Raw genomic sequence first — 13,418 nt, 5'->3', positions numbered from 1 at the left:
AGTTGAAAATGATTTGCAAATCATTGTATTTTGTTTTTATTTACGATTTACACCACGTGCCAACTTCACTGGTTTTGGGTTTTGTGGTTCAGTTCTGATCCGGATCAAAATAAGATCAATTTGGTATTTTAGCCAACTTAGATGACAGATAGATGTACGTTTGCTGCCACATATTTGTGATTTATTGTGTGTTTCGCAGTCATCTTACCTTCAGTCTGGGTAAGTGTTCACACTTGAACTCAAGGTGAACCCAGTCACACTAGAATTCACTTTCAAATGGACCACTTCATTGGTGTTCGTTTAGACTTGTCTACTCAGGGCAAATGGCAGCCATTGAGCCAAATCCGGCCCGTAAGTTACACACCGGCCCGCATGTTCAGTGGGATTGCACGAAAATAAACAATATAAATGGTATAATTTTGGCCCACGATAGAGCTTTAATGCTATCGTTATATTGGGATAATGCATGTTGACGACACATTCTAGCTTTATCCCAAGTGTAAAGTCACATCTAAGTCAGCAATCCTCGCCTCTATGGTGGAAAATAAATGTTTCTTACTGATATCATGACTGGAAGATGACGAATAGCTAAACATGCTGCACACACTACGTAGGAGGATATGCTAACCACTAAGCTTGAGCTCTTGAATATAAACAAGACTTGCGAATCGATACAAATATCAACATTAACGATACCATGTATAGTATCAGTATATTGTTTATACAACAGTGGTTATATCGATATTTTTTATTATCAAAAAATATTATCTCGTTTGTGTTACTGTTTACAAACAAAGGAAATAATTCCCCGGGCCGAGAAGGACTTTAAGAGCAAAAACCAAAGGATTTAAAGGCCTACTGAAATGATTTTTTTTTTATTTAAACGGGAATAGCAGATCCATTCTATGTGTCATACTTGATCATTTCGCGATATTGCCATATTTTTGCTGAAAGGATTTAGTAGAGAAAATCGACGATAAAGTTCGCAACTTTTGCTCGCTGATAAAAAAAGCCTTGCCTGTACCGGAAGTAGCGTGACGTCACAGGAGCTAGGATTCCTCACAATTCCCCGTTGTTTACAATGGAGCGAGAGAGATTCGGACCGAGAAAGTGATGATTACCCCATTAATTTGAGCGAGGATGAAAGATTCGTAGATGAGGAACGTTACAGTGAATGACTTGAGAGGCAGCGATGGACGTATCTTTTTTCGCTCTGACCGTAACTTAGGTATAAGCTGGCTGATTGGATTCCACACTCTCCTTTTTCTATTGTAGATCACAGATTTATATTTTAAACTACCTCGGATACTATATCCTCTTGAAAATGAGAGTCGAGAACGCGAAATGGACATTCAGTGCCTTTTATCTCTACGACAATACATCGGCGAAATGCTTTAGCTACGAGCTAACGTGATAGCATCTTGCTTTAACTGCATATAGAAACAACAGAAATAAACCCCTGACTGGAAGGATAGATAGAAAATCAACAATACTATTAAACCGTGGACATGTAAATACACGGTTAATGTGTTCCAGGCTGGCGAAGGTTAACAATGCTGTGCTAACGACGCCATTGAAGCTAACTTAGCAACCGGACTGCACAGAGCTATGCTAAAAACATTAGCTCTCCACCTACGCCAGCCAGCCCTCATTTGCTCATCAACACCCGTGCTCACCTGCGTTCCAGCGATCGGCAGAAGGACGAAGGACTTCACCCGATGCGTTTGGCGGCCCGGAGACGTAAGAAGTCAAGGTGAGGTCGGCGGCTAGCGCAGCTATCGCGGCTAGCGCTCCAACAAAGTCCTCCTGGTTGTGTTGCTGTAGTCCGCTGCTAATACACTGATCCCAACTACAACTGTCTTCTTTGCAGCCTTCATTGGTCATTAAAAAAATTGCAAAAGATGTCCAGAATACTGTGGAATTATGAAATGAAAACAGAGCTTTTTGTATAGGATTCTACGGGGTACCATAACTTCCGTTACTCGGACTTCGTCACGCGCATACGTCATCATACCGCGATGTTTCAGCCGGATATTTCCCGGGAAGTTTTAAATGTCACTTTATAAGTTAACCCGGCCGTATTGGCATGTGTTGCAATGTTAAGATTTCATCATTGATATATAAACTATCAGACTGCGTGGTCGGTAGTAGTAGGCCTTTAAATCAGAGCCAATAGTAGGAAATAATTTAAATATGTAATTGATAATGTTACAATGCCATCCTGTTTTTTGTCTGATAATAATTGCGCTCAAAAATGCAATCATTCAATGATGTTGAATGTATCAGTATCAGCATCGGCATGACCAATACTGCCCCTGTAACTACTTGGTATTTGATTGATTCACAAATTTGTAGTATCGCCCAACACTAAAGTAAATTAGCCAAATAACAAAAGAATAAGTGCTTATTACATTTTAACAGACCAGATATTAACAGTAAATTAGCACGTACATTAATAATAGTTTTGAGAAAATAATATAACTGTAAATGATGCAACATGTTACCGCATACGTCAGCAGCCAAATTAAGAGCCTTTGTAACTCGTTTTGAAATGCTTCCATTATCATTTATTTACCAAATATTATATTGGGATGTAGAGCAGAACGCTGGTGCAGTGTATGTGCCTCACAATACGAAGGTCCTGGGTTCGATCCCCGGGCTCGGGTTCTTTCTGTGTGGAGTTTGTATGTTCTTGTTTGCGTGGGTTCCCTCCGGGTACTCCGGCTTCCTCCCACCTCCAAAGACGTGTACCTGGGATAGGTTGATTGGCAACACTAAACTGGCCCTAGTGTGTGAATGTGAGTGTGAATGGTGACTGGGGTGTACCCCGCCTTCCGCCCGAGTGCAGCCGGGATAGGCTCCAGCACCCCCTGCGACCCCGAGAGGGACAAGCAGTAGAAAATAGATGGATGGATGGATTTATACATTGCTATAGACATTTTAGGCATATCGCATATACCTAATGTTGGTTTATTAGGCAGATTAAAAAAACAGCCTGTATCCTGTATAGCAGTGGTCCACAACCTTTTTGAACCCAAAGATTGGCTCGCAGCCCGCAAGTGTGATAGTGTGACGCATAAGCAGAGGTGGTTATTCTTTCAAAATAAGATACCGGAAGATTATAAAAAAACAGATGTAATTTCAAACAAATGTATTTTTAACTCCAGAATCGGGTTTGGAGACCATTGCTGTAGATCCTTTACCATCCATCCATCCATCCATCTTCTTCCGCTTATTCGAGGTCGAGTCGCGGGGGCAGCAGCCTAAGGAGGGAAGCCCAGACTTCCATCTCCCCAGCCACTTCGTCCAGCTCCTCCCGGGGGATCCCAAGGCGTTCCCAGGCCAGCCGGGAGACATAGTCTTCCCAACGTGTCCTGGGTCTTCCCCGTGGCCTTCTACCGGTCTGACGGAACCTGCTGCTCCTCTCGATGTGGAGGAGCAGTGGCTTTACTTTGAGCTCCTCCCGGATGACAGAGCTTCTCACCCTATCTCTAAGGGAGAGCCCTGCTACCCGGCGGAGGAAACTAATTTCGGCCTCCTGTACCCGTGATCTTGTCCTTTTGGTCATAACCCAAAGCTCATGACCATAGGTGAGGATGGGAACGTAGATCGACCGGTAAATTGAGAGCTTTGCCTTCCGGCTCAGCTCCTTCTTCACCACAACGGATCGATACAGAGTCCGCATTACTGAAGACGCCACACCGATCCGCCTGTCGATCTCACGATCCACTCTTCCCTCACTCGTGAACAAGACTCCGAGGTACTTGAACTACTCCACATGGGGAAAGATCTCCTCCCCAACCCTAACAGCATAATTATGTCATATAGAACAGTCATTTTCAACCAGTGTGCCGCGGCACACTAGTGTGCCGTGAGAGATCGTCAGGTGTGCCGTGAGAAATTATTTAATATCTCCTAATTAACCATTGTCGGGTGTCCGTGCTATAATAAAGTGCGGCAGATAAAGTAATACTCATCTATTTCAGTAGGTGGCAGCAGAGGGCGATAAATACCTGTAAAGACAATCGAGTTAGCGCTGCGCATCACGTGACAGTGACAGTTTGGGATCGCAGCAAGAGGAGGCGAGCAAGTGACAGTGATGGAGAAGTTTTTGAGAAGGGAACATGCAAATGGCGAACAGGGTCCTGGACAAAATTCTGACCCAGATGAAGGCTCTAGTATGAGTGGTCTACAAAATAAAAAAAGACGGTGAGCTCGAGGCAATAAAGCGAAAGCTATCTTTCATTTGGATTGACTTTCACCGGGGATGCGACAGCACCGACTCCGCAGTGCTTGGTGTGTGGTGAGAAGCTATCCAATAGCGCCATGGTGCCAAGCAAGCTTAAACGCCATCTCCAAACGAAACACCCCGATGGACTATTTTGTACGCTTACGTACAAACAATGAGAAACAGGCAACTTTTCTGAGAAAAACCACAAAGGTAAACAAGAGAGCCCTCAAATCTTGCTACCTTGTTGTTGAACTCGTAGCTAAATCAAAAAAGTCCCACACTGTGGCAGAAACATTAATACTGCGAGCTTGTAAAGCCATTGTAATAGTAGTGAGTATAAATACATTTAGAAAACTATATTATTAACTATATGTATTATATACTGTGTTAGAGTGTCATTTTGTGTCATTTTGGTTGGTGGTGTGCCGCAGGATTTTGTAAATGTAAAAAGTGTGCCGCGGCTTAAAAAAGGTTGAAAATCACTGATATAGAAGATCTTGGACTAGTCTGTTTGTAGTAATTCCCCAAAACAGCAGAATTATTTCTGTCATACAGATAGATAGATAGTACTTTATTGAGGATCTATGACAATTAAACATAGCAGAATTTGGTCATATTATAACAGCATTGAAATGTGGCCAGTACAATGACCACTTAAATAGCATTGCTGTGACAGTTCTGTTCAAAAAACGTGAGAGATTTTTGCAGCAGATACCTAGAAACGCCGGCGCGCTCAGTGCTGTCATATAGATAATTTTTGGCTAGTATGTTTGCAGTGAGTCGCTAAAAAAGCAGAGTACTCTTCTCATTTATTGAATCTTGGTCTATGGAGAAATCTAGTGCAAAAATTGAGTAAAAGTGCTCCTGTCATCTACTGTGTAGGACAGGGGTGGCAAACTAATTTCAGATTGTTTTCTTTGTTTAAAAATAGAACAAGCTCATTCTGAAATTGTACAAATCATAATGTTGTTGTTTTTTTTTTTTTTACAATTACCTGTTCAGTTAATAGTATATATACTTTATTTTTCGTTATTTATATTTTCTGAATAAATTATGTGATAATGTTCGTCAGTCAATTCATTGGTGTTCATTTTCAATCTATCAAGATAAAAAAATTATATCAAACTCAAATTACAGTATGTTATTTATGTAGTTAGATCATTTTCCTCGATTGATGTACCGTATTTTCCGCACCATAAGCCGCACCTAAAAACCACAAATTTTCTCAAAAGCTGACAGTGCGGCTTATAACCCGGTGCGCTTTATATATGGATTAATATTAATATTTATTTTCATAAAGTTTAGGTCTCGCAACTACGGTAAACAGCCGCCATCTTTTTTCCCCGTAGAAGAGGAAGCGCTTCTTCTTCTACGGTAAGCAACCGCCCCCATAGAAGAGGAAGCGCTTCTTCTTCTACTGTAAGCAACCGCCAAGGTGAGCACCCGCCCCCGTAGAAGAAGAAGCGTGCGGATATTACGTTTAATTTCATTTGTGTGTTTCTGTAAAGACCACAAAATGGCTCCTACTAAGAGACACGCGTACAAGGTTCCACTGACTTTTGATATTCCTGTGAACCGCACTGTGGATACAACGGGAGCACGTACGGTGAATATCCGTTAGCTTGCCATGCTAACGGCCAGAAACTTCCACCCAAGGTGATATTCAAAAGGAAGACCTTGCCAAAAGAGAACTTTCCAGCTGGCGTCATCATAAAAGCTAACTCGAAGGGATGGATGGATGAAGAAAAGATGAGCGAAGAGACCGGGTGACTTTTTTCACGCAGCTCCGTCCCTGTTGATCTACGACTGCATGCGCGTCCACATCACAGATGGTGTCAAAAAACAAGTGAAGCACACCGAAGAAGAAGAAGAATTCGAGGGATTTGTGGATGAGTAATAACTTCAGAACGTGAGCTTTAAATGTTTATTTTGTGTGTTGTGTGACATTAACGTTCGAGCAACGTTGAGTTATTGATGTTGCTATTGCTCTGCACTATTTTGAGTGTTACTATTTTTGTGATTGCACATTTGCACATTACATTTTGGGAGTGAACAGAGTTGTTAGAACGCTGGTTTGTAATATATTATTAAAGTTTGACTGACCTATCTGACTGTTTTTTTGACATTCCCTTTAGCGCAGCGTAGATGCGGCTAATAACACGAGGCGGCTAATAGGTAAACAAAGTTTTGAAATATGCCATTCATTGAAAGTGCGGCTAATAACACGGGGCGGCTTATGGTGCGGAAAATACGGTACTAACATCATATGGTTTATTTTGTACATATGTAGCATCATCTACAAAGATACAAAGAATTACTATTGAGACATCCAGTGGACAGATTTAGAACAGCGGTTTCTTTCATTCAAGAATTGCAGGTTCATTTTTATACTTAGCTAACTAATTTCGCGGGCCAGATAAAACCTGTCCGTGGGCCTGATCCGGCCCTCGGGCCGTACGTTTGCCACCCCTGGTATAGGATCATTGAATCACACTTTTGCAGCGTATTTCCTAAAAAAAAGCAGACTGCTATCAGGCTAAATGAGCCTTGACTATGATTGACGTGACTGAGAAAGCTAATGAGTGACAGATGAGGAGTAACTGGATGTATGCAAACACACACAAGCACACATGCACACGCATACGCACTGGCATCACACACGGGGGTAAACCAGAGGCTAAAATGTCAGTCAGGCCGACCATTGCTTGACAAAGCGACAGCCGCTGAACTTTTCACACATTCGCCTCACTTCAGGCTCACTTCAGGTTATGGCAAAGAACTTAATCATAAGGCATTGGAGTGTGCAAATTTAGGCGGTCTTAGGCAGCACAGGACAACTTTTTTTTCTTTTTTAACTCTGGACGTTTTTTCCTTGTACAAATTTGTGAAATGACCGGAAAACAGAGCTAGGAGGGATGCAACAAGGCTTGAAATAAAGCAACATAAATAGCTTCAGTTTGGTGTCTCAGCCTACAAGCTATGTTGGCACCACTTGGCTACAAGTGTGTCATCAAAATACCAAATTACGTATATAACATTTGGGCAAAATAAAAACAACAGTTTTGTTTTTTTTAAAGACCCTCAGCGTGTAAAATGAGAGGATATGACCTCTCCTCAAACGACGGCCGGTAGACAAACATGAAAGGTGTCTTAGGCTGTCTACACTAATAATTATTTAACCTAAGTCCTGTTTCAGCCACACTAATTCATCGTTTAAGGTTCCCCTCCTCTGACAATTTTTTACACGGGTAAGTGCGCCGTGTATTCGTACTTAAACGACCATTGTGTGTGTGTGTGGACAAGGATAAGGTTAGGTGGGATTTACCCTGGATAACCTTAGCCGGCTTAGTGTATAAGGGGCCGTAGTAAGAAAAGTCGTTCTGATGACATCAGTGCTAGTCCTATAAAGGGGCTGCTTGATCCACTTGCAGAGCAGCAGGTCAGGTGGGGAGGGGACAGGTGAGGTCAGGGCAGATTAATAATCAAAATGCTCAGCTCCGAGACAAGATGATGGTAGACCCCCCCCCTCTCTCTCGCTCAACTTATTGATCAGCACCAACTGCGTGGCCATCATTCACAGTGACAGCCACTCACCGCTCACTCCAGCTTCAACGCGTCCTGACATTTACCTGGAGATTCTTAGCACAGCAGTACATTTGTCATTAGAACGCAGCATTTTGTGTCACTGCCACTCGATTAAGCCGCTAATTTAGAGCCATGAAACGACGCTTGGCTGCCAAATCGCAACATTATCACCTGCTTTCTGGCAACACACGTGGGTAACAAAATCTCGCCACGGTCAGGGGCTGCACGAGGGATGCCAGTCAATGCGTACTGGAACATTCTGAAGGAGGAACCTAGTTTTCCAACATAAGGAACAAAAACACAGTGCCTTGCTGAGGGAGCTGAAGTGGCCAATTTGGTGTCCTCCATACATGAACCCAAATGAGCACCTGTGGGGCTTCCTCAAACCCCAGAAAGGTGGAAGAGTGCAAGGTGCTCCACCGGTGATGTAATCATGGAGGAGTGGAAGAGGATCCCAGAAACAACCCGTGCAGCTCTGCTCAGTACCGTGCCCAAGAGAATTAAGGCAGTGCTAAAAAAAACAACAGTGCTCACCAAGCATTGACATTTTGAAAACAATTGTTCTCTGTACTCACTTGTGTTGCCAAATATTCAGACACTAATCGTTGTGTATTGATAGTAAATCTATACAGCCATTCAAACTGTACAGAAACTACACTAAAAGTAAATCCAAGTTGACTTTCTGTAGTATTCATTTGAAAAGATATAGTAAAATGGTTGCTGAAATGTGAGAGTTGTACTCTCGTTTGCAGCTATCAATTATTTTAGTAATCCAGTGAACTGTGGATTACTTGGTTAGATGAATCGAGTAATTGGTTAAAACACGCTTTGTGTGGATTTTAGGGGAAATAGTTAAAATAAACTAATCTTTTTCTGCTTACCATAACCTTCATTCTTTTTTTCCTAATAAATGTACATCATCAACATCGAAGTTACGCTTTCAGCATTCGCATTAATCAATCCTTTTTTTCACAAAAATGCTAGAGTCATATTTTGGTATTCGAAGCATGCCAACTGTTGACATTTTAATGTAAGCATGTTAGCTTTTTAGCAATTTTGTTGCGTTTCGCTTGATTGTAAAATATGTCCATCGAGAGGGGGTGTGACGTTCATATGTTGTCAATATTCAGTGTTTTATCGTTCACAGTTAATATTGTAAATCCCACATTCTTTATTTTCATGTACATTCTGGGTGTCTCCTTCAGTAAGAAAAATTAAAATTCCGTTCTGTTTTTTAAGGCTGTCTTTCATAACGTTTTTAGCATTCAATCAGACATTGTGAGGTTTTGTATTAGTGTTCCTAAAAATAGATATACCGGTCCCCAGACACATTTGTTTCTCTAAGGCTATGTCTACACTAAGCCGGATAACCCCTTAAACAAATAATCATTTAGCCTAAGCCTCGTTTCAGCCACACTAAACCAGCGTTTAAGGTTCCTCTCCTCGGACAAATTTTTACAAGGGGAAGTGCACCGTCTATTTCTTGAATCTCCGGCTCTTAGCTTTGTATGGACTCATTGATTGTTTACAAACTCATTGATTGTTTACAAACTGAGTTCGGAGAGGAAGTGACGCCAGAAAGACCGCGCCCCACACAGGAAGTGGCGCCAGAAAGAGCGCGCCAAAGCCAGCTTCATAATAAAGCGGTTTCGTAACTCAGAGCTAACACCTGGAAAGATGGAGGCGAGTCATCCAGACATGCCCGTGTTTCTCATTCTTCTACATGTACAGATGCTTGGGGAAATCACACATGAATACCTTAAGAGAAAGCGATTGCAGCTATTTGGGATACAACACATCTCAGACGGCAAGAGAACTTTCGAATATCCAGGTCAGCTGTGATTCTATTTACCGAAAAACTTTGTCCATTTGTCGAAGGAGAGTCAACGAGAATGTGGGCTCCCGAGGATGTGTTAAAAAAAGGTAGCGTGTGCTTTGTATTACCTGGCCGTCGAGGGAAGACTAACTACGGAAAACGGCGAATGCTTTTGGACTGGCAAAGAAAAACTGTATCAGTTATTGTCCGCCATGTATGTCGCGGACTCAACGTCTAGGTCCAGATTACATAAAGTCACCAAAAAGGAATGGACAATGAAGGTGAAGGCAAAAACAATCAATCTAGATCCCTAGATTTATAGTTGTCAAATGTTTTATCACATTGTGTACTTGTATGTGTTTGTTAAAGATTTGTTAAATTCATGATGGCTCAGGTGTGATTGACAACAATAGGGCCCCACAGCACACTGGATTCCAGTTAATTGAAATACCACAACACTGGATATTGTTCAGATAAGTTAAATTTAAGAACTTGCACACAAAGCAACACTGGAGGTGACTATGATATGCACATTTTCCACGCATGCGTACTAGGTCGCGTTGCGCCGGCTGACGGAGGCGGGGAGGGGGTCTTAAACGACCATTGTGTTTGTGTGGACAAGGATAAGGTTAGGTGGGATTTACCCTGGATAACCTTAGTGTAAACGGGGCCTATATTTGGCCCCCCGTGGCAAAATAATTGCCTAGGCCTGATCTAGAGTCTATTTATAAGTATGGGTGATATAAACAGAGTAAAACATCAATACAGTATTTATTTTCCAAGGTTTTTGGAAAACTTTCTGGGAAAAGCTGTCACGTTTTAGACTGCAACAATCACAAAAAATCCTACAAAATCACAGAAGGACCACTTCTAGGTATTTAAAAAAATCACATGTAAAAAAATTCGAAACACTCTCTATAGCAGTTGGATGTAAAGATATAAAAGGTGCATTAAGCAGCATAGCCTACCTTATTAGAGTAAGGCAGTCTGGCCAGATTAACGCCGTCTCTAATGAGTTTATCCCGGATCATGATCTTGAGCTTGAGTTTGGGGTAGATGGCCATCTCCCTCCGGTTGTTGCCCAGGGTCAGGTTCCTCTGCACCCCGATGTAACCCACCCCTCGGACGCCTCGCTCACTGCTGACCTCGGTCCACGACTTGGAGGCTCGCATGTGCCCGCTGGTCGTGATGGGCTCCAGGGTGAAGTACAGTCCGTTCGCCGCGTCTTTGGCTTCCTCCTTCAGCCGGCGCACCGCCTCATGGATCCTCTGCCGGTGGTGCGCGACGTAGACCCCGATGGCGTCCAGGTCGGGGTCGCCGATCTGTTTGCACACCTCCAGGTCGTCGTAGCCGTTGTCCACGAAGGCTTCGACATACTGGGCCAGCTGGAGGGTCTTGAGCCACTCGAAGACGATGACAGGTCCGGTGCTCGTCATGCTTTCAATCGGCGGTGGTGCCTTCAGGGAGCGCGGAACAAAGTCACTTTCCCACCCGGCGTCTTGAACGCATCATCCCGTGAGAATCAAGACCCTAAGCGGTACAATTAAACACATTCCTCCCCTTTAAAAATGTAAGGTTTAATCCGTTGAGTTGGAGAAAGTGAACGTGAACGCAACACCTGCCAATGTTGACACAATGAAATAATAGATCCTCACTTTTGGCTCCAAACTTCCTTTCCACGGGTGGATATCTCCAAAGAAGCTTCGTTTTAAATACTTGCAAGACCGGTTTGGGTAAAGTCTCCGGATAAAAAAAATTCAAAGATTCCTGCAAAAAAAGCCGATCCGGCGTGCACGTCAGTCAGTCACTCCACGCTGGAAGTGCGGCCAGGAGGCAACACGCTCACTGCAGCTCCTCCGACGTCCACGCCCCCCAACAAAAAAAACTGTTTAAAAATAGGGACGCTCTCACAACTTGCAGCCCCGCATTTACTCGTCCAAAGTTGCGTGGGTGCTACTGCACAGTCACTCGTCAAAAAATGTGGGAGAAAAATGTACTTTCCGTGTGCCTTTTTCACCTCTCTCTCTATCTGTGTTTCTTTCTCTTTCTCTTTCTCACTCATTCAGCATTTTCACACACCGGTCCGCCTCTCTTCACATTGGAGCTCCCCCTATCGGGAAACCGAGGAAGTACATGTTCACAATATTTCTGTACACATGCACAGGGGCGTAGAAGTGGGGGGTGTTGTACCGGGGCCCCAATTTTATGAAAAGCAATCAATTTTTTGGGTTATAAGGGTTGTTAAAATAACTCAAATAAGGGGTTTGTCCTTTCCTGAACCAGCAGTTGGGTTAAAATTGGGTTATTTTGATAACCCAATTTATGAGTTGCGAGTGTTGGGTTACATTTTTGACTTATTTTTATGAAGAGCAATCCATTTTTTGGGTTATAAGGGTATTATTTTAACAAAATTTCTGACTTTTCAAAACTATGATCCATTTTTGGGTTTTTTTCAACGAGGTACGCATTTTGGGGTAAAATGCTTTTTTTTTTAATGAAAAATGTACTTTTTTCTTGAAGGTAATGTTATTAAGGACTCATATCATCAACATTATTTACCATCACACATATTATGTACATGAAAATATTTGAGCATGCTGTATAGAACTACTATGACCATACACCGATTTTTGTAAAAAAAAAAAAAATGTCACTCATATCTTGCTTTTGAGTATATTTTAATGGAATAACAATAATTGTGATTAGTAGTTGGGAAGGAGTAGGACAAACCAGCAGTAAAATGTATAATTTTCAACCAACTATTGGGTCATGGAGCGCTAAATTGCGCAACCCAATAGTTGGATTTGGAATAACCCAACATTGTAGTGAGCATAACTCAGCTTTTGTGTTTAATAAATTCAACCCAATAGTTTGGTTATGCATCAACCAACATTGAGTTAGTATAACTCAACTTTTGGGTTAAGTCGTTCAACCCAACAGTTTGGTTGGGAATAACCCAACATTAAGTTATGATAACTCAACTTTTTGGTTAAAAAATTCAACGCAAAAGTTGGGTTGAAAAAATTAACCCAAAATGTTGACTTAAAATAACTCAAATAAGGGGTTCTTCCTTTTCTGAACCAGCAGTTGGGTTACAATTGGGTTATTTTGATAACCCAATTTATGAGTTGCGAGTGTTGGGTTAAATTTTTTACTTATTTTTATGAAGAGCAATCAATATTTTGGGTTATAAGAGTATTATTTTAAGTCAATTTCTGGGTTTTCAAAACTATGAACCATTTTTGGGTTGTTTTTCAACGAGTAACACATTTTTGGGTAAAAATGCTTTTTTTTGGTGAAAAAGATACTTTTTTCTTGAAGGGAATGTTATTAATGATTCATCTCATTAACATTATTTACAATCACACATCTTATGTACATGAACATATTTGAGCATGCTGTATAGAAGTACTATGACCATACACGGCGATTCTTGTAAAAAAAAAAAAAAAAATTCACTCATATCTTGCTTTTGAATATATTTTAATGGATTAAAAATAATTTTGATCAGTAGTTGGGAAGGAGCAGTAAAATGTATAATTTTTAACCAACTATTGGGTCATGGAGCGCTAAATTGCGCAACCCAATAGTTGGGTTTGGAATAACCCAACATTGTAGTGAGCATAACTCAGCTTTTGTGTTTGATAAATTCAACCAAATAGTTGGGTTATGAATCAACCAACATTGAGTTAGCATAACTTAACTTTTTGGTAAAAAAAAATAATTTTGGGTTAAATCATTCAACCCAATAGTTTGGTTGGGAATAACCCAACATTAAGTTATCAT

The 13,418-nt window shown here is 41.6% G+C and overlaps 1 protein-coding gene across 2 annotated transcripts in view; it reads right to left on the bottom strand.

Annotated features, from left to right (window-relative positions):
• The window catches only part of sash1a (SAM and SH3 domain containing 1a), a 439,343-nt gene extending 427,664 nt beyond the window's left edge, over positions 1-11,679 (bottom strand). For both annotated transcript variants that reach the window (XM_062044621.1, XM_062044623.1), the window contains exon 1: positions 10,601-11,679. In XM_062044621.1, the coding sequence (XP_061900605.1) occupies positions 10,601-11,068 (468 nt within the window). In that variant the 5' untranslated portion in view covers positions 11,069-11,679. The remainder of the gene's footprint in view (positions 1-10,600) is intronic.
• Between the last annotated feature and the right edge of the window lie 1,739 nt (positions 11,680-13,418).

Source organism: Entelurus aequoreus, linkage group LG04 (assembly GCF_033978785.1).
Source record: "Entelurus aequoreus isolate RoL-2023_Sb linkage group LG04, RoL_Eaeq_v1.1, whole genome shotgun sequence".
In the NCBI taxonomy this organism is placed as follows: Eukaryota; Metazoa; Chordata; class Actinopteri; order Syngnathiformes; family Syngnathidae; genus Entelurus; species Entelurus aequoreus.
Note: the sequence above shows the minus strand (reverse complement) of the source record. Positions and strands in the feature narration are given on the sequence as shown.